A 20,142-nucleotide genomic window follows, 5' to 3' on the forward strand; every position below is an offset into this window, starting at 1 on the left:
TTCGGGTGATTTACACTCCGGCTCCGCTCAGCGGCAGCTTCCCAATCAGGAATATCGACCCCGGGCGGGGCCCCCGGGCCGCATCGATCCCTCTAAGGCTCGGGATTTAAAAATGTCAAATTTGCCTTTTCCAGGCGGGTGGAGGGGGCGGGGGCTTGGAGGAGGGCTGCTTGGGAGTGGGGGGGGGGGGCGGGGGGAAGGCGGACAGCAGGACATCGACCAGGTGCCTGTGCCCTGAATGAGAAGCTACTAGGCACAGGCCGTGGCCAGGCCCTGACATTACCTAGCCATCCTTAGGTTGCATTCCCCTCTGGATGGGGGCAGGAAGGAAGCCCTACGTGGGCTTCCCCATCCCCATGGGCCTCGCTGTTGCGCTGGGGTATTCCCAGAGGGAGAAGCCCCAGAGCAACAAAGAGAGACCCCTAAATGTAGGGAGACAAATTTGGAAGAGATTCCTAAACGTGGAGACATACAGATACAAGGAGGGGTGCAGAGACAAAGATATAGAGGCTCCAAGAGATACCCTATGTTTAAAGAAGAGCGAGGCAAAGGGAAGGTGGCTCAAAGACACACTGAACAAAACAGGGGACCAGAGACCCAGAATCACCTCAACTCCCTGACCTATAGACCCAGGAGATTCAGGACTGGGAAGGTCCCCCTTTGGTGTGTTTGAGAGTGGAGACAAAGCCAGGTGAAGAAAGAAAGTTATTAGGAAAAGGAATTAGAATATAATTAGCATTATCCTCCCAAGGTGTCCACTAGTAACTGGACCTGAAATCCAAAAGGTAAGGGTCCTAGAAGCAATAGCCCAGGCCCCAAAAAGGTGGGCTCTCTGAGAGGTCTAATGGTCTGCCCTTCCCTGTCCTGAGATCTACCTCTTCCTCTCTGTCCACCACCAGCCTGGGGAAGCCAGATGGGTTGTGGCTCACATCTTCTATTGGAGACTGTATATGTGATGGCGACTGCGTATATGTGGATATGTATGTGGACTGCAGAAAACTCTGGTGGTAACCACTTCCTTCCCCAGGACTTAGCAACTGGGTCTCCAGACTTTGGAAGAAACCATCCACTACTTTCAGGAAGCTTGGGAAAGGGATGATGTTGGGGTGGAGGTGGTGGAAGGGAGCAGTTGTGCAAACCAGCATCCTCACAGTTAACATCTATCCCCCCCGCCCCCCCTGCAGCACACCTCAGCTGTCACCGTGCACACTGCTGTTTCCTACAGAACTGGAGACAGAGGGCTGACAGCAAATGTGTGTGTGGGGGGCACAGTCATGCACGGAGAGGTGGCAGCTCAGACACACGCAGCACACACCTCCACTGACAAAATCAGGCCGACACGTCCCTAACACTGACACACACAATCACTGACCCCCACACGCGACCCACACCCATCAATCCCTGTCACAACACACCACCTCTGCGTGCACAGTTATGCACGGTTCCTCCTAGGTCAGGTACAAGCGCCTAGGCTTAAAGCCTGTCTACACCCTGTCTTGACATCTTAGATCTTCAATCGCCTAACCTAAGCAGAGGGCTTAGGTCCCCGTCCTCGCTCCCCAAATTCTTCAACCATGGCCAGCTCCAACAGGTAAAAGGCTGAGCTTAAGGAAGTCAAGTACCAGGGTCGAGGTGAAGAACCGGGAGCTGACCGGGCAGTGGGGCTGCTATACGCCTCCCTTATTCTCCTTCCTGCCACTGCCTCTTTCCCGGCACGTCCACTCGCGGCCCGCCCGGCCCGCCGCCTGCCTGTCAGTCGAGTAATGAATGCGCGCTCGGGGCCCCGGGTCCCCCCCCCCGGAGTCGTTCATCACTGCCAGCACCGCCCACCTCTCTGCCGCCCGCAGGGAGGGCTAAGCGGCCCAGGCGGCGAAAGCCCGTCTCCCCCCACCTCGACTAATAATTGTCAGATTGAGATGTTGATTTGTCAGCTGGGAGCTAGCGCCAAAGAACCCGCAGTAAAAACAGGACTCCTTGAACTTCCTCTGGCTCCATTCGGACTCGCCCAGCCTTGCAGCTTTTCTGGATTTGATGTGCATGGGTTGGATTTCACTTAAGAGATCCGGGAATAGAAGCGCAGTATCATTTTATTCCAACAGGAGGCGCACCAGGCTACAGACCCTAGGGAGCTCGTCCTGGGCTCGGTTCCACTTCTTCAGACCCGAGGCCCTAGGGCTTCGTCCCGCAGCCTCCCAGCAGGGGGCGCGTTGGCCACCATCTTCCTCTCTCCCGTAGCTGAAGTCCCCGCTTCTGTACAGGAAGCCCCCAAGCAGCAGTCCCCCAGTCCGCCTTCAGGGATCGTGTGGGGCCATGTCCTGCCCTCTCTCTCCTCCAGGTACCTCCGGCCTCCCGCAGTCCTCCATTCTCCAGCAGGAGGCGCCCCTGTTGCAGGTCCGCCTTCGCCATGCCCTAGGCACCTAGGCTGCAGTCCCGCCCTCGCCTCCCCCAGCCCCGGCCCCGGAGCTCCCCGGGAGGCCGGCTGAGTGACGGGCGGCCGGTGATTATGCGGAGGGGGAGCGGGGTGCGCCGCGGGCGGCAGCGCTGACCCTTCACATTTCCGATCCGCCGGGACCCTCATCCATCCGAAGCTGCTCTTTGTCTGGCCGCCTAATTGCCGGCGGACAGGATGGATGGCGGGACCGACAGCCGCGGAATCCCTAATAAAGGCCGCGGCCGCCGGGGAGGAAGCTCGGGAAGGAGGGGGAGAACGAAAGAAGAGATGGAAGGAGGTGGGAGGAAGCACCGGGCCGCGGCCGCCGGCTCAGAGCCGCTATGCGCAGCGCACAAGGGGGGCCAGATCCTCCTAGGGTGCGGGACCAGGAGTCCCGGGTCGACGCGGGTCAGGGCGCCGTGGCTGTGGGGTGTGTGAAGTCTCCTGCTTGATGGAGAAAAGGAAAGAGCTAGGGGCCCCGGGCAGAAAGCATGCTACGGCCGACCTCGTTTCGCAGAGCCTTCGAAGATTCCAGCTTGGCGCTGCCTCCTGCGCTCCGGGCTCCCACCAGCCGGAGCCCAGCCCTGGGTTCCCCGCACCACCTCTCCTGTGCTCACCTGTCGGTCTCCCAGGGCGGGATCCAATATCCTGGAGGAGAAATGATGGGTCTGACAGCTGTCTGTGCGGCCGCTCGCCACATTTCATTAACTGGAGGCTGGAGTTGGTGGACGGCGCGGGGAGAGGGGAGCAAAAGGAGGTGGAGAGAGAGGCTACGGCGAGGAGCCACACCTGGCCAGGGGTCAAGGGCTGGCCTGACAGATACCTTGGAAGCAATCTCTAGCCCCTCCTTGTGGAGCCAGGAGCCTGTTCTCAGCCCCGTGGGCTCTGGCGGCGGCCCTTAGAACCTAAGGCTGCACTGAGCTGCGGTGCCAGGGAATCCGTGCGGCGGATGAGTAGAAGCCCTAGGCCCGGCGGCATATTTGCTCTCTCGCCCCTCGCTGAGGCCTGTCAACCCTCTGCGCTAGAGGGCAAAGTGTGCGCAGGCTCTTGGGCCGCTACTCTTTTCCCACCGGTGGTGAGTGGAGAGAGGTCCTCAGCACTCTGGCCAGCTTTTCTGCCTTTTGCCTCTTGAGCACATTTTTTCTGCAGTTCGCTTGTTTCCTTCTCCCTCCCTTTTCTCTTCCCTCTCCTCTTCGGACTGAACAGCTTTTCTCCGCAGCTGACTTCTGCCGACATCCTTTAGCTAACAACCGAGCACCTGTTGTGTGTCAGCGCTGGGGGTGGGGGATGGGGGACACCCTGAGCCAAGGCCCTGCCCTGTTGGCCTCACACACATAGGTCTCCCCTGAGACCAATCCAAATCTCTCTCCCCACTCCTGTCCTGCTTCTCTCACCCTTCCACTGCCTTGGGTGTCATTTCTCTTCTCCAAGGCAGTGAGAAGGAAGCCAGGAGATCGGAACTCCAGTTCTAGGGCTGCCACTTACAAGGTGATACAGGGCAAGCCATTTCTCATTTCCAGGCCTCAGTTTCCTCATCTGTAAAATGGAGACAATACATCCTCTCAGGGATGCATTGAGGATGCAGTAACTCTCAAGTAAAAGCTCTAAAATACTGTAAGCACTCAATAATGTTATTTCCCTATCCATGTTATTCCTTGTCCTCTCAGGTGGGCATTTTTCCTTTCTCTTCATACCAGGGGTCTGGTACCAGGCAACCCAGGTTGCTTCCAGTTCTGTGTGATCTTACATATAGGAGTTGGGAGCCAGAGTGTGTGTATGGGTGGAGTGGAGGGAAGTGGAGAAGAACCACACTATGGATGGCCCTGAGAGGTGAGGAAGGAGAGAGTGCGGGGTGCGGCGGGGGGTGGTGTGCATTTCCTTAGATCTTAATGTAACATCAGCCAGCTGGTTCCTCTGCTCTTATGGATGAGGAAACTGAGGCTTGTGGAAGTTATATTGCAAGTGACAGGGGTAGATCACACTACCAGGATCTTTCCTCCCATGAGTTTTCTACTGCTCATTTCCTCACCCCCTTTCTTCCCTTGAAGGGGTCTGGGTCAGTGACAAGGAGTGTGGGAGAAGGAACAAAAAGAGAAAAACTTCAAGGAGCCAGGACCTTTCCGCTAGACTTCATAAAATTTTAACAAGAAAACTTCCTCAGAGTAGAAGGCACATATGACATGCAAATAATATGCTAATCACATGCTAATCTAAAGTCTGGTCCTCAGAACTCTGACACACACCTGGCCCTAAGCCCTGGGGGAAATTCTTGGGAGACCCCTAGGTTCCAGGACAGGACAGGTGGGGATGGGTTCTATTTAGAGTCAGGTTATGGAGTTAGGATTCATTTTAGGATTGGAGAGGAGTCAAGTGTATACTTTGGGATTAGGGTCAGGGTTAGTGCAGAGTCAAGGGCAGAGGGTAAGGCAGGATTCAGACTGGGCTGTGCTTTTAAATAGAGGAGCCTAGGGAACTCAAAGTCTTCCTCTCCTCTCCCCTCCTCCACTGCGCATTCTATGTCCTGCAGCACACCTCTCTGCTTACATCCCATTCCCTACCACACAACCTCCCTGGGGCCTCCCAGTCTGGCTGCCCAAGGAGCTCTGGGTAGGTTGTCCCAGACTCCAGCCTGGGCTCCAGTATTTCCTCTTGAGCCCAGACACTTGGCTTCTGGCCCCAGGGGCACTAGCTGGCCTTGACCCTACCCAGGTCCCTTCTCGGCCGAATGTTGACAGCTGCAGGGGAAGCAGTAAGGACCTGGTGAGCTGGCAGCTTCATTCCAGAGCGTGGGGAAAGAGCAACAGAACATGAATAAATTCATGGAGCTGGCCCCTCGGCTCCCTGTGAGCTAAGCCTGCTTCCCCCACCATACACACCCGCTGCCGCCTGCAGCCCTGCTGGTCACCGAAGCTCACAGCCTGGGCTGGGGATGGGAGGAGAAGGGAAGCTCCGAGAGAAGAGGGCTAGGACCTGAAAGGGGCTGAGGTGAGGGGCTCAAAAAGAGGGGCTTGGTTAGTAGGAGAGAGGGGTGGGGAGCGGGGCTGAGCAGAGAGGGCCTTTAGTGAGTGGGTGGCGGGAGAGGGGGGAGGAGGAGGGAGAGGGATGGCAGGACCTGGGGCCGATGAGGCTTGGGGATCGGGTGGGGAGGTCAGTGTGAGCCCTGGCCTGCTCTCTCCTCTCTGATCCATCCATCATCCAGCCTAGGGGAGCAGATTCGGAATTAGACATGCACGGGCCGACATGGCCCTCAGCCCCCCGAGGAAGACAAATGGCAACAAAGACCTTGAATAAAATTTGTATTTATGGTTGGAGGAGGCCCCTCCCCCACTGACTGCCAATCTTTTCTCTCCCAACCCTTTCAAGCATGTAGGGGCCTCCCTCCACACAGGCCCATCCTCAGCAACCTCCTTCTTCCTGCACCATTATGGGCTGGGAGGGGCAGGGAAGGAGTACAGGAAACAAGAGATGAGGAAATCATCTTCCACCCAATAATTATGCCCTGATGTGCCCTGTGCTCTCCATTTTACATAATGTACTCTTATACATTACAGTACTGGCTTACCCTAGTCTCTAAGAGATCCTTTGCAGTTGTCCACCTCCAGGGCCTCCAAATACCCCACTTTTGCAGGTCCTGGAACCTCTTCTCCAGCCCTCTGGCCCTGGAGTCCCTGTGAGCAAGAAATTTCTCCCAGAGGGGCAAGACCCTGAGGAAGGATGCAGACCCCTCACAGAGAGGGACCTATCAAAGCTTGTGTTTCCTCTTGGTCACCCGAATGACAGACACAGCCACCTCTCACAGGTGGGTGCCTAGCACCGAAACTGCATTTTAGTTATATTACTTTGCATAACCAGTTTCAAGTTTCAAATCCCTCCCCCAAACGTTTATTATGTGGGGTCCAACTTCTCTGAGTTTCCATCTAACCACAGCCCTTTGTGGAAGGGTGAAGGAGCAGAGATCCTGGGGCTGGACAAGGTCTGGGACCAGGGCAGGGGTGGGACTGGGCTGGGCTGCCAGGGCAAGAGCTGCCTTCTGACTCTTTCTCCCCAGTAAACTCTCTACTCTTCAGTCCTGAGATAAGAAAGATGACATTCATGGGGTTCCACATTTAGGGACTAAGAGGAAGACAAATATAAAACCTCCCTTCAAATAGCCCTCACACATACACACACAAAGGCAATCCACAATCCACGATCCCACTCACCCAGGGACGCACAAGGCCAGGGTCCCAGGGACACATCCACACTTGCCAGCACACTGTCACAATGCACAGGCCCAGAGCCTACCACACTGCTCCAAGAAGCGCCCCGCCTCCGCGTCGTCCCCACAGTTGATATGTCACATTGGAGTCCGAACACGGACCTGGGTGTCTCTCTGCAGCGCGCCATTTACATTTCTCTCTCGATCTGTCAACCTGTCTTGGCTCCTGTCTCTCTCTCTCCGTCTCTGTCTCTCCTTCTCCCCCTCTGGGGCTGTCATTTAGTCTCTTTTTCAAGCTTTGTCTCTGTCTCTGCGTCTCTATCTGGCTTTCCATCCCTTTGATTTCTCTGTAGCTCCTCTGCTTTCCTGTCGGTTTCCTGCTCGCTTTCCCAGGCCGGTCTGTTTTCTCACTCTTTCTGTTTCCTCACTCTCTCGATTGCTCTGCGGCCCCCTCCCCCAACACTGGGGGTCGAGGGTAGAGGTGCCTGGAGATTTGCCTTTTCCAGTTCAGGCCAACCCGTACCCGTTGAACCCTTTACCATATGTTATTCGGTCACGGGCACTGAGTGGCGAATTTCTATTTTTTTCTAGTCCTTTCTGTTTGCTCGTGGGCTTTTTTCTTTTTCTTTTTTCTTTTTTTGAGGGGGGGGGGAGCCGGGGAGGGCTCTTTTTAGCTCTGGAATCCACCTCTGTATTCTGTGTGTGTGCATCTCCACCGCTTTTTATCCCATCCTCGTTTCTGGCCTCCTCCGGGCTCTGGGAATACCAAACTCAGGGTAGAGGGTGAAAGTAAGGATAGGGTAAGGGCAGTGAATCCCTGCAGAATTGGTTTAGAGCCGGTCAGGAACCGAGAGGCTGGGGGGACGCGGGTGGGGGCCGTGGCCTGCCCCGCCTCCACGCTTCCCTCTCTGGGCGCCAGGGGTCGCTCCGCCACCCCCCACCCCCCCCCCCGCCCCGCCCCCCGGCCTCTTAGACCGGCTCCTGCCGCGTCGCGGCTCACACCACCCGCACTGCCGCTCCGGGAGGGAGGGGAGGAAGGTTAGGGACGCAGAGAGGGAGAGCGCTAGCTGGAGAGAGACGCGGGGCCAGGGCTTCAGCAAGGGCTGGGGCCGCGGCTAGGGTAGAAAGGTGGGTCAAGGCTCGCCAAGAGCCAGAGCGCAAACCTGCGAGGAGGTCGCGTCCGGTGGGCGCCACCCGCGGCGCAGAGCCCCGGACGTCCAGAGCGCGGAGAGTAGTCCCATCTCCGGCCGGGAGCTATCCGTCTGGGTAGCCGGGGACCTAGGCGCCGTCATCCTCGAGAAAGCAGCTGTCCGGAGGGCAGGCATCCTAGATCCGTAAGAAACCAGCCGTCCGAGAAGCCACCGATTTCAGGCGCCCGGGAACGTTAGACTGAACGAGAGGGTAATAGAGGACCACGGACTCTGAACTGCCTGGAGCTGTCCGTGGTCCAACCAACGGGCGGGACCTCTGCCTTGACGGAAGGTTTGGGGAACGGCACCACTGAGGCGGGAGCGCATAGGGGCGAGGGGGCCGGGCGCAGCCGTCGGGGGTATCCCGACCCAGGCCCGAGCCCGGTCACCACCTCTGGGGCCCGCGGAAAGCCCCGGGCCTCCGCCACCATTGCACCCAAGAGTGAGGAGGATCTGCTGGCCCTGGCCGCGTCGCGGCTGAGCCGCCGCAAGAGGGTGGCGGGCGCGGCCGTCGGGGTGGCCATGGTGCTGCTGTTGCTGGTGGCCATTCCGCTGCTAGTGCACAGCTCCCGCGGGCCGGCGCACTACGAGATGCTGGGTCGTTGCCGCATGGTGTGCGACCCCCACGGGCCGCAAGGCCCAGGACCCGACGGCGCGCCTGCCTCCGTACCCCCCTTCCCTCAGGGCGCCAAGGGAGAGGTGGGCCGGCGCGGGAAGGCAGGTCTGCGAGGGCCCCCGGGACCACCAGGTCCCAGAGGACCTCCAGGAGAGCCGGGCAGGCCAGGTCTCCCGGGCCCTCCAGGCCCAGGCCCCGGCGGGGTGGCGCCCCCTGCCGGCTACGTGCCTCGAATTGCCTTCTATGCTGGCCTGCGGCGGCCACACGAGGGTTACGAAGTGCTGCGCTTCGACGACGTGGTGACCAACGTGGGCAACGCTTACGAGGCAGCCAGTGGCAAGTTCACCTGCCCCATGCCGGGTGTCTACTTCTTCGCTTACCATGTGCTTATGCGCGGCGGTGACGGCACCAGCATGTGGGCGGACTTGATGAAGAATGGACAGGTGAGCTGCCCCTCTCCCACCCAGCCCCAGACAGGGTAGCTTTCTAATTCTCCCTGCATTCATTACGCAACCCGAACCTCTTCCCCAAACACCGTCACTAAATCCAAGAAGGCCACGTTGCCAAGAACTTAGAAATCGCTTCATTTAGTCCAAAAGGAATTGGGGGGCCAGAGAAAGAAAACGACCTGCCCAGGGTCTCATGGGGCGTTAGGAATGGTGTTAGAATTAAAACTCAGAGCCTCACACTCCAACTATAGGCAACTATACACCAAACCTCTTTGGTATCTCACCCTGCCTCTTAGCCTCTTTTCTCCTGTCTTGGGCAGCCCTCCTGGCCTTTGGGTTACCCAGCCACTTGATGGGCGAGTTACCGGAGTCTGGCTCCTTTGATTTAGAATGGAATCCGGGTATCACGCCGTGGGCAGTTGGTAGCTGTTCCCGTGTGGGGGGCATTAAGCTTGGATTTTCAAGGATAAGGTAAAAAAAGAAAGAAAACACTGTCTCATTTTCCAGGCAACTCTGTTACTAGTCCCAGGGCCTGAGGTCAATTCTAGAGTGGGCCTTACCCTCAGCTAATACTGAGTCCGTAGGCAGATGTGGAAAATGAGGCAGCACAGGGGCCAGCCAGGCGGCTTGCAGGAACGAATTTGGGAGAAGGAAAGAGGCGAAGGACAGATAAAGCAGAAGCCTTGGACCCCGGCCTGGTCCCTGCTCCTGTGGTCGGAGTCGGAGTCACTGCTGCCTTAGCTTGGAAGAAAAGTCCCAAAGACTCAGCTCAAGGTCTAGGACACGCTTAGGGGGAGCCAGAGGCCACAGGGGTAGGGGTGGGGCTGGGGAAATGTGCCTGGGCCGCGCAAGCCGCAGGGTGTAAGGTTAGGGCTGAGCTGTGACCTCCGAATGCCCCGTGCGCGATGGGGTGATTTGACCGTGGCGCATCAGGCCTTCTTATCCCACCTGTCCGAACCCCAGGTCTTGCTACCGCTGCAGCACCCTTCCGCTCCAAGAACCGAAGGCACTACACTGAGGTCTCCTCCCAGCAGGGCCGCCCCAGGAACCCAGGGAAAGGGAGTGAGAGTGTACGTGTGTAAGACTGTAGCGCGTGTGTGCGTGATGCAAGTGTGTCTGTGGGTGCGGGGTGCGAAGGTGTGAGAGTAGAGCGGTGTCTGCTTGCCTGTGGCACTGAGTTGGTGCGTGTGGTCTGTGCGGGGTGTCTGTGAGGGGTGGAGGGGGTGAGTGTGTATCTAGAGTGTGTCGGTTCCCAAGGGGGCGGGGGCCGCGCGGCTCCCACTCTGTATTCCGCGGTGCGGGCGCTGCGGCTTTGGGGACGGTAAATAGTGATTAGAATAATGATGAATAATTAATCAGTTAATAACCAGCCCCCGCGGGACAGGAAGAGGGGGGCTGGGGAGGGGGCTGGCTGCGACGCTGAGGCGTCGCTGAGGCGACGTGCAGCAGTGAGGCCAGAGGGGAAGAGGCGCTATCTGTTGGGGCAGAAGACGACCCCCACGTCGGGGCGCCCGCGGGCACTAGGAGGGACAATCTAGGAGGGGCGAGAATACATCATGGCACCTTCCCACGGCCTGCACCCTTGCTTGCACACGCACAGACACACCTGTGCCCTATCTCTGGGGGAAGGGAGCACAAGTTTAGAAGGTCCGAGTGGGTTCAGAATCTTAGAAATTATCCTACAGTCTAATTTTATTTTTAAAATAATAATAATAGCAAAACCTATATAGCGTTTTCTTTGTGCAAAGCACTGTTCTGTAACACACTTCACACGTAGTAACTCATTTAATCCTAACAACCTGAGGACGTAGGTTCTATTACTACCTCCTACCTTATAGCTCAAATTAAAGACCAGAGAAGGCGTGAAACTTGCCCGAGTCCCAGCAGCTAGTGAATGGCAGTGCCTGCGAAGCACCTTGTCCTTCCCAAACCCTGCAGCCTGCTACCCTCGCGTCACCTTCACAGGCCCAGCTGCATCTCCTCCGCCGACCCCTCATCACCCCAGCTCCACACAGGGCGTGAGTGGGTTGTTCTGTTCCCCCTCGCTAGGTCCGGGCCAGCGCCATTGCTCAGGACGCGGACCAGAACTACGACTACGCCAGCAACAGCGTCATCCTGCACCTGGACGTGGGAGATGAAGTTTTCATCAAGCTGGACGGCGGGAAGGTGCACGGCGGTAACACCAACAAGTACAGCACCTTCTCTGGCTTCATCATCTACCCGGACTGAGTCGGGCCCCATCCCCCGCCCCCCTCTCCCCTCCTCACCCACCTTCAGCTTGCCCCACCCAAGGCGCCACCCCATCCTTTGAGAGACTGGGGGTGGGGCGGACCCTCCCCCTCCCGGAGGTGGCCTTTAATGGGCGGACTCTTGGTGCTCCGGGGTATAACTAAGTGGCTGGGGAGCTGAGGAAACCGGCCGGAGGAGCAGAGCGGCTCTGGAAGGGACCACCAGCATCCGTGCACTCGCCTGTGAAAGCCGGGGCAGGAGCGGCGCACAGGTCGTGGCCCTCTCTTCTGTCGGGAGCTAGGAAACAGTTTCACTAACTGCAGCACAGAGGCACGGAAAGCAGAAAACAGAAGGGAAGCCCTGGCTTTTGGGGAGGGAGAGAACAGAAACAGAAGGAGCCCTTCTAGGCGGGAGGAGAGGAGACATTAGGGCGGGTAAGCGCTGGTCCTCTGTCATGACAACTTCACTGCCATCCCCTCCTCCCCTCATCTCCATTTTCAGGCTTCAGGCTCTAGCCTTGGCAGCCTCCCTGTGAACTGGAGGAACCAGTGAATTCTTTCCTAGCATTTAAAACTCATCCTGCAGTCCCCATTTCACCCCCATCGGGGTTAGGCCCTGGGGCTACAGCTGCTGTTGCCTCTTCCAATAAAGTGAAGTGGGAGAATGTGTGTGCCTCTTAACTTGGTGCACAGAGTGGGGGAAAGTGGCTGACCCTTTCCTCACTCCTCTCAAGGACCCCTACCCTATCACTCTCTGCCAGAGGCAAAGGTTGCATTATTCCTGGCAAGGCCTGCCTCTGGGGAAGCAGAGGAGGGGAGTAGCCCAGGGTTTCTACTCTGATACGGGGAAGGGTATCAGCTTCAGGAGAGCTTTGAGGCCTTACACTGTAGGGAGACACCAACCAGAGTGACACTAACAAGGGAGGATTCCCGAGATATGGGTCTGGTGCTTCTGCTTTCTGCTGATGCAGGGGGAGAGTTCTAGGGAACTCCAGGCGATGAAGGAGTTGCTGACGGCTCCTGGGAGTGGCCAAGATCTCAGGGAGCAAGGAGAAAAGCAGCTCCCCAAAGGCCCACATTCGCCCCCCCCCCAAAAAAAACACTCACTCATAGTGCTTGCTGGGAGGGTGGGGTGGGCAGCAGTGGGATGACTTGGACAGCTTCTAGGTGAGGGAGCCTGGGGAAGCCTGAGAACCCAGGGCTGGCCTCCAAGCTGGAGGACACTGCCCCCATGTGGACAAGTGAGGAGCAACAGCAGTAGCTGGCCTAGGTAGGACCAGAGGAAAACAGACATTTGGACATTTTAGAAACTTTATTGAAGGACAAAAGGGTGTCAGCTCCCAGTCCATGGTGTGGAAAATAAATAAGGGTTAAAAGGAAGGTACAAGGCAGGACAGGAGTGGGTGAAGGCGTATGCCTCATGACGGAGAGTCCTGTGGGGCAGAACCGACTGGAATAAAACACTGGGGAGAGAGAAGACCTCGTCACAGCCCAGCCGTCCTTGAACTATAACCAGCTCTCCCCCCTGACCTCTGTAAAGGAGCCGAGGATGGCCCCCTGCCCCACTGCCTACTTCCCACAGGCATAGCTGGCTGTGGACCGGAGGCTCACCAGGGCATCCTGCCGTTCGAGCAATGTGGCCACAGGGTTGGTGCAGACCCGGGTGAGGCCTGAGGGAGGGGCTCGGCTGGTGTAGAAGGCACACTCGTCGTCCAGGCGGACCTCGTGGAAGTGGTGGATGGCGGTCAGACATGCTTTGAGGCGCTGCCTCAGGGCCAGGGTTCGAGGGGCCAGATTGCTGGGGCCTGAGGGCCAAAGGCCACAGAGATCAGGGCTGACTCTGGAGTCCTAGACTCCCACCATATACTGCCCTTTCCCACTCCCCGACCAAGGGCCAAGCCAATTAGGAGCACAGGGCTGAAGGCGCAGCCCCCCACTTCTTCCTGCGGGAGAGCCAGACTGGGGCAAGGTAGGTAGGGGAAAGAAAGCGTAGGATCACCTGGTGCAGGGCAGGCCCTGCTCCCAGCGAGAGATGAGGACCTCCTTTGTTCACAACCCCTTCCAACCAACTCCTTACCTGCCTGGCCTGTTGGGGGCTTCAGAGACTGGAGTGAGTGGATAGGGGGGCTGGCACAAAGTGGGCGTTGGGAGGAGAAGGTCAGGCTGGTGGTCGCTGGAGCCCACTGACTGCAGCAGGGCCATGGGCTGGACTCTGGACTTCTGGGTTCCAGGGAGCAGGCCTCTGATACCCCAGGCTCTACCCTAGGGGAGGGCTCTGGGAGTCCTGTCTGCCCCTGGGGGCAGGCCTGAAGGGGTCCAGGCTCTCCCAGAGGGCAGGGCTCTGATGCCTCAGGCTGTTCCTGGGTGGAGAGCTCTGATATTTCAGGCCCCCTCCTATGGTAGGACTCTGGGGGCCCTGGTTCTGCTGGAGGGCAGGGCAGAGATACCTCGGGCTCTGCTCCAGGGCAGGGCTCTGGTTCCCCACACCCCTCTGGAAGGTAGGGTTTTGGCAGCCCAGAGTGCTGTAACATTCCAGAAAGATGAAAAGCCCCAGATTTATTCTCTGGGACATTCAGAGTTCTAGAAATCTCAGCCAGCAGGGGCTGAAGTTCAACCATATCCAGAGAGGAGCCTCCATTAAGGGGGGCACACTTGCCCTCCGCCAGCCCCTCTACCTCCTGTCGCAAAAGCTGTTGCAGGATACTGATGCGCTGTGGGTGGGAGAGTGTGATGTCAAGAAGTGGGTGCAAGTCTTGTACCCACACTGTCCTATTTCCATGCCCCGCCCCCCCCGCCCATTTCTCGCTTTCCCAGCCCTGTCACTGCCCATCAGGCATCAAAGCTGTTGCCCACACCAGCCCACCTGCATCTTCATTTCCTGGAGGTTGGGGGTTCTACTGCAGTGGGGTCCATAAGGAGTTGACACGGGTGGCTTCCCAGGACCCTCCTGCAACCTTATACAACTCTCCTGGTCAAATAACCGGACTGCAATCTGCTCCTGCCACATGGGAGGAGAGGGGCCACATGAGGAAGCCAGCTGGAGTAGGAGGAAGACTACTTTGAGTCCCACCCTCATGAGGAAGGGATCAGGTCCTTAACTGAGTGGCCCTAGACTTGGATTAGGAGGGGCAGCAGAGAAGCAGGGAGAGTTGGAGAGTTAGGCAGCTTTTCCAAAGAGCCCACCTGCTTCAAAACTGCTGGGCCTCAGGCCAACAGGACAGAGCGAGGAAATCTCAGCATGGGAAGGTTTCAGATACTTACCCAGGGAAGGGCAGGCTCTTCAGGGCAAGGCTGAGGGGAGAGGCCACTCAACCATTGGGCCTGGGACAGAAGTGAGATGCCATGACTTTCCCTGTACCCATCCATCCCCTTCCTCCCCCAGCCCTGGCGTATGCCAGCTACCTCCCCTGCCCTCTCTTACCTGCTGAACTCTGGGGGCCGATGAGAGGGGTGTGAACTGGGTTTTGGGGCGGATGGCGAGACGCCGCAACACTGAATATGAGGTCTGGGGAGAGATGGGGGTGGCTGAGCAGGGACAAAACCGAGACCTAGCAGGGATCCCAGCCGGACTGTTCGGCTCCTGCCCAGCCCCCAGGAGTTGTGGATACAAACTGGAGCTGAGGGGCCAGGGGAAGGTACACGTTGAGCCCGTCCAAAGGGTGATGGCCGGGTGATGGCAGGTGGCATCACTTGGCCAGGGGAGCGCATCAGGCAGGAGTCACGGCCGTCCTGTGGAGAACGAGGTGGAAGAGTGATCCCTCCCGCTCGGCACTGCTCTTTCTTGTCCTCACTTCAGCAGCCAGTGTGATTCTTTTAAGATCTAATCAAATCATGTCCCTCCCTTGTTCATCCCCCCCTCCCCATGGCTTTGCACTCATTCCAAGTAATATCCAAGATCTTACACTGGTTTATAAATCCTTACCCAACCTGATCCTGTCATTGCTCTAACCTCTCACTTCCTTTCCTTCTTACTCTGCTTCAGTCTCGCTTTTTTGCTGATCCCTAAACACACCAGGTACATGCCATCTTTGCACCTGCAGTTCTTGTGGCCTGGAACGTTCTTCCCCCAGATTATCTATGTGGCTCACTCCCTCAACTCTTTCTGCTCTTCACTTAGCCGCACCTCAGTGAGATTCCCCTGACCGATCTACCTGAAACTACAATACCAATCACCCCCTTCCACTTCTCCTTCCCTTTCAGTGCCTTACTTTCTTTTTTTTAAACAGATAACTTATCACCATCTGACCTACCATATATTTTACGCGTGTGTTTATTTTTTGTCTCCCTCTTCTAGAATGTGAACTTATTTCCTACTGTATATCCAGAACCTAGAACATTGCTTGGCACACAGTAGCTGGTCAATAAACCCTTGTGGAGTGAATGAATGAACTCTCAGATCTGTCTTTCTCTCAGCACTGATCTGATGGTGATACAAATGTATACCAGACTGTGACCTCTCACTCGCAGGCCCCGGACACCTAGTAAACAGAGGCCAGTACCACTCTGGAGAGGGCTTGGGTCCATCTGGGGCAAACCAGGACCCAGTTAACATGCTGAGATCCAGGCTGGGACTGCCTGGCTCTACCCACAATCCTCAGCGCCGCTGCTGCTGGGGAATCCCCCCATGCATCTCCTCTGTGACCTTCCCCCAGCACAGAGGAGGAAGGTCCCAGCTCACCTTGGTGTGTGTTATCTCTCGGGTTTCTTTTAATGGTACTCGCTGAGCCAGACCGAGGGGGCCCCCTCCTCTTTCATCTGAGTGAGTGACAACTTCATATTCTCCTTCAGGGAGAGAGGAAGCTAGGAGGAAACAGGAAGTTTGCTACAGTGTCTGGAACACACATCAAAGTCTGGCACAGGGCTTTGCAACCCTAGTCGGAGGTTGCAACCTCCGAACAGGGTATGCCAGTTTGACAGCCCACACTGCACCATCAGGGGTGGGGACCCATCCAGCATCCCTTTGAAGCCCAGCACTATTCCAGTAGTAAATCATTAATCTGAATACCCTGAGTGGGCTAGGGGTGTGGTGATGGCTCTTAGGGGCTGAGGACAGAACAGTGAGTGGAAGGTAAATCCTACAGGAAGTGGCAGAGAGAGGGTAGAGATGGGGACCACCTCCTCTGACACAAGTGCAACTGGGCCAACCTCTGGCCTATCAAGAAGATCTCTTCCTCTCTGTCTCCTTCTGATCTGGCCTTCCCGCCACAGCCTGCTGAGCTTTCTCTTGTTTTGCTCCCTACAAGCAGCTCGCCTGCCCCTGTTTTCTCCCCATGGCCAGACACACTCACCAGGCTGGACAAGGGTCTCCAGAAGCAATCCTGAGGCCTGGCTCACTGAAGTCCTGATGACAACAAGGACAGCAGCTAGCAGTCACTGAGTACCAAGTATGAGCTGGGCACTGTGCTAAGTGCTTTACAAACATCACCTCATTTAATTCTCACGATAACCTCAAATGATAATACAAACATTATCCTCATTTGACAGATTAAAGAAACTGAAGTGGGAATTCCCTGGCAGTCCAGTGGTTAGGACTCTGTGCTTTCACTGCCGAGGGCCCGGGTTCAATCCCTGGTTGGGGAACTAAGATCCCACAGTCCACGCAGTAGCACAGCCAAAAAAAAAAAAAGAAACTGGAGCTCAGAGGGTAAGGCAAGCTTGCACAAATCATAAGTACTAAGAGTCGGGAATCAAACCCAAATCCCATTTATTGCCACGGTCTATGCTGTAGCCACTAAACAGAAGAGATGGCACCTCTCAGTTCTGTCCCCTTCTTCCCCCACAACCTGAAGAAACTGATGTCATATTGAGGCCTGGCTATGAAGGCCTGACCCCTATTGCAAGGGCTCACCCTGAGCACTCACAGATTTCCCCCTTCCGCCCTGGGTTGGTGGGAAGTCCTAAAGCTACTGGAAGGTCCCAGCTCTGAGGGACCCCTGTATCAGACATTGAATCATTCTTTTCCAAATGACCCTCTCCTCACTTGCTGTTGCCACCTGTCTCTCTTCTTAGCTCCTGGATTCGGGGAGGAGCGGAGGGGTGAGAGGAAGGTCCTGAAGGTGGAATCTGAGCCATAGGAGCAAGAGAAAAAACAGAGTCAGAGGTAGGCCTCAAACCTTCAGGCTTCACCAAGAGCCCCATCGGCCTCCATACCAACCCTCTGGCTCATCATGAGGTACCTTCCCTCCTAAGGCCCAGCTCTGTCCTTGGAAGGAGTTCCCAGAAGCACTGAGTATCAGCCCCTCAAGGGCACTCACCAGAGCCTCTAGCCTCTGGGGACACAAGGTCCGGCCTCGAGGTCCTGGTCCCTCCAGCCTTGAGAAGCAGGAAGCCCTGGCAGGGTCCAGTCGGTGGGTGGGGGTTCTGGGGGCCAAATATGCAGAGGCCCGGGCATCCTAGGACCCCAAGAGAGGCTATCAGTACAGGCTCAGGATTCCCTCCTCAGCCTACTCCAGCCTGATCTCCTCCTATCCCGGCTCATTACCTGGCCCCTCCGGATGGTGCCTCCCTGGTTCCCTCGAACCAGTACTCTCTGAGCCAGACTGGGCTGGCGCCCCAGGCGACAGCTCTTCACCCCCTCACCAGACAGGATGGTGGCCAGGGCTGCAGGGTCAGCCACAAACTCTATGGTCCCTGGAGCCTCTGCAAGGGAAGAGGAGAAGGAAAGGTGAGAAGAACAGGAAGCGGGGAGGCTGAGGGGCCAGGGAGCCTAGCAGAGTCACCCTGAGGTGCAAGAGTGCGCCGAAGAGACTCATATAACTGAACTCAGCTCACCAAACGTTCACAGGGCTTTACTCTGTGTAAGACACTATTCTAGGCACTGACACCCTGAGATAAATAGGACAAAGCCCCCATACTCAGGAAAGTTATCATCAAACTATAGAGAGGTAACAGACTCAAGTCAAAGTATGGACATGTTATAAAAGAAGTACAGCAAAGCATTCGAACACACAGCAGTTGATTGTGACTGGGAGAGGCGGAAAAGGCTTTAGAAGAGATGACACTTTGCTGAAGAAAGCAAAGGGTTTCTAAGAGCAAAGAGCTTTCCAGGAGCAGGGACTAGGAATTATAGTAAGCAGGAGACCCAGGGACTGCAAAGCCCCCAAACCCCACTGCCACCAACCCATTCTCCTACCCAGCCAAGGAAACTGTTTTCAAGCCTCCAACAGGTACCTTTCTGGAGAGGGGGCCTAGGTCCCACATTTTGTCTCCCAGGGCTAGGCCTGAGCTCCTCCAAGGGGTTCCGAAGCTGAGTACTCCCCACCAATCTCTCCGATTGCTCTGTTTGACGTGTGGCTTTCAGCCTGGGGCCTGCTGAGTCAACGAGGGGACGTTGACTACTGAGCTTCTGCACCAATCTCTGGGGGAAGGGAGAACAAAAAGCTGGGGTTCAGCGTCGGGGTGCATTGCTGGTGTGTGCTGCCTCCTTGTAGCTACTGTCTTCACCCCCCACGCCCCTCTTACCCTTGGATCTTGGTTCTCCTGGTCCAGGGCGCTGGGTTTGACTGTGGGGAGAGGTGGGCGTCTCTGAGAGCGAACGGGAATCTTGCTGGGGGTGGGAGATACACCCCGGAGTAGAGGATCCTTCGTGGCTTGGAGGGTAGTCATGACGACTACAACTGAGACGGAGAAGAAGGCAGGATCAGGGATCAAAGGTCAGCCAGTTCGGGGCTTCGGTCCTGACATCCCTGATACTCCCACCTCCACCCAAATCCATGCACCCAGAGGCCCCGGCGCCTGCAAGGCCTCTTTTCTGGGTGTCTCCTCCTAACACTCTGAGCCTATTCTTTAGCCCCAGGACCCCGAACTGCTTCTCCTCCCTACGAGCCCCCGCAGCCCTCATTCCCTCCAAGATCCCGGTGCCGCACCTCCCCAGGAACTCCTCAGGGTCGCCCCCACTTTCTTCGCTTTTTCCCCGGACTCTCTCGGCTTCTGCTGCAGATACTTCCCCAGTTTGTAAAATACGCCAAGCTCCTGATTGGCTCGTCTGCGCTCCTGCTGAGGCGCGTGTCACAGGATTCAGCTGTCCAATCCGCAGGCTTCGGAGGCGGGGCCAAAAGAAGGACTAGTTGTCGAGCCTCTTTCTGGCCAGGAAAGAAACTGACCCGACTCAACCAGCCAATCCAAGAGCGGAGCGCGGGGTGGAAGAAGAAGGAGGAGACCTTTCTGAGGCCGGCGAAGGCGTGGGCTCGGAGTGTGGGCGACAACGGGCGCCGGGTACTCTCGCGAGGTCTCGGGACTGGTGTGGGAAGGACCAGTCTCGCGGCATTGTGGGAAGGGCTGGCGTCCTGAATGAGGCTAACTGACGGAGTTGGAGGCTGGCCCGAACCACTGACCCGACTCTGATAAGAGTTCGGCGTCAAGCTGTGGGGACTCCGCTCCAGACACATTGTAGGAAACGTCTGTACGTTGTGCCTAGGCCGAGGAACTGCCTCCAAACGGGCGGAGAGGGCTGGAAAAAATTGAACTGAGGCTAACAATAAAAAAAATAAAAAGAAACAATCGTTTTTTCGCTCCAGCTTTATGAATGGTGAGGTGTGGTCTCCATTTCACAGATAAGAAAACAAGACTCAAAACAGTGTCATTGAAACTCAACAGGCCTGGAGGACTGGGGAGAGTTGTGGCCTGTTGTTGGCAGGCAGGGGTGTGAAAATGAGGGAACCTAGAACACTCTGATTAGAATGGAAGGGGTTAACCTCTAATGGGAAATGGGCGATGGTTTCAAGTGTAAAGGACTCTGATAGGTTCTCTCCCTGACTCGTGCTTCCTATTATACAAGCCAGGAGCCTAGGAGTTATTCTTGAATTCCTCTTTCCCTCCCCTTCCAATTTCTCCTTCACACCTTTTCATTATCTTTGGATTTCATTTACCTTCTTCCTCTTCATTATCTCCACGCTAATCTCACCTAGAGGATTGCAAAAGCCTCCCACCCTCCATTCTCTCTTGCTCTCCACAATAATCCATTCACCATATAGCAGCTAGAGTAATCTTTCCAAAATGCAAATCTGGTCATGTTACCACTGTGCCTTGATC

The 20,142-nt window shown here is 56.6% G+C and overlaps 2 protein-coding genes across 4 annotated transcripts; one reads left to right on the forward strand and one right to left on the reverse strand.

Moving 5' to 3' along the window:
- Positions 1-8,341: 8,341 nt before the first annotated feature.
- C1QL4 (complement C1q like 4) lies at positions 8,342-11,113 on the forward strand. The gene is made up of 2 exons (XM_007179301.1): positions 8,342-8,878; positions 10,934-11,113. The coding sequence occupies exons 1-2, from the start codon at positions 8,342-8,344 to the stop codon at positions 11,111-11,113; spliced, it is 717 nt and encodes a 238-aa protein (XP_007179363.1).
- A 1,302-nt stretch (positions 11,114-12,415) lies between these two features.
- On the reverse strand, positions 12,416-19,092 carry TROAP (trophinin associated protein). Of its 3 annotated transcripts, none has more exons than XM_057556165.1 (15): positions 18,978-19,092; positions 18,574-18,728; positions 18,283-18,469; positions 17,594-17,751; positions 17,367-17,504; positions 17,093-17,175; positions 16,401-16,453; positions 15,791-15,912; positions 14,725-14,841; positions 14,534-14,617; positions 14,374-14,433; positions 13,976-14,110; positions 13,190-13,823; positions 12,724-12,917; positions 12,416-12,575 (listed from the first exon to the last, which is right to left on the reverse strand). In XM_057556165.1, exons 2-15 carry the CDS (start codon positions 18,715-18,717, stop codon positions 12,531-12,533), a joined length of 2,154 nt encoding a protein of 717 aa, XP_057412148.1. In that variant the 5' UTR covers positions 18,718-18,728; positions 18,978-19,092; the 3' UTR covers positions 12,416-12,530. The 3 variants fall into 3 exon arrangements, with proteins under 3 accessions (XP_057412148.1, XP_057412149.1, XP_057412147.1); XM_057556166.1 differs by having other exon boundaries at positions 12,420-12,545; XM_057556164.1 differs by lacking the exon at positions 12,416-12,575 and having other exon boundaries at positions 12,740-13,823.
- Positions 19,093-20,142: the final 1,050 nt, after the last annotated feature.

The sequence above is a fragment of the Balaenoptera acutorostrata genome, chromosome 11 (genome assembly GCF_949987535.1).
Source record: "Balaenoptera acutorostrata chromosome 11, mBalAcu1.1, whole genome shotgun sequence".
In the NCBI taxonomy this organism is placed as follows: domain Eukaryota; kingdom Metazoa; phylum Chordata; class Mammalia; order Artiodactyla; family Balaenopteridae; genus Balaenoptera; species Balaenoptera acutorostrata.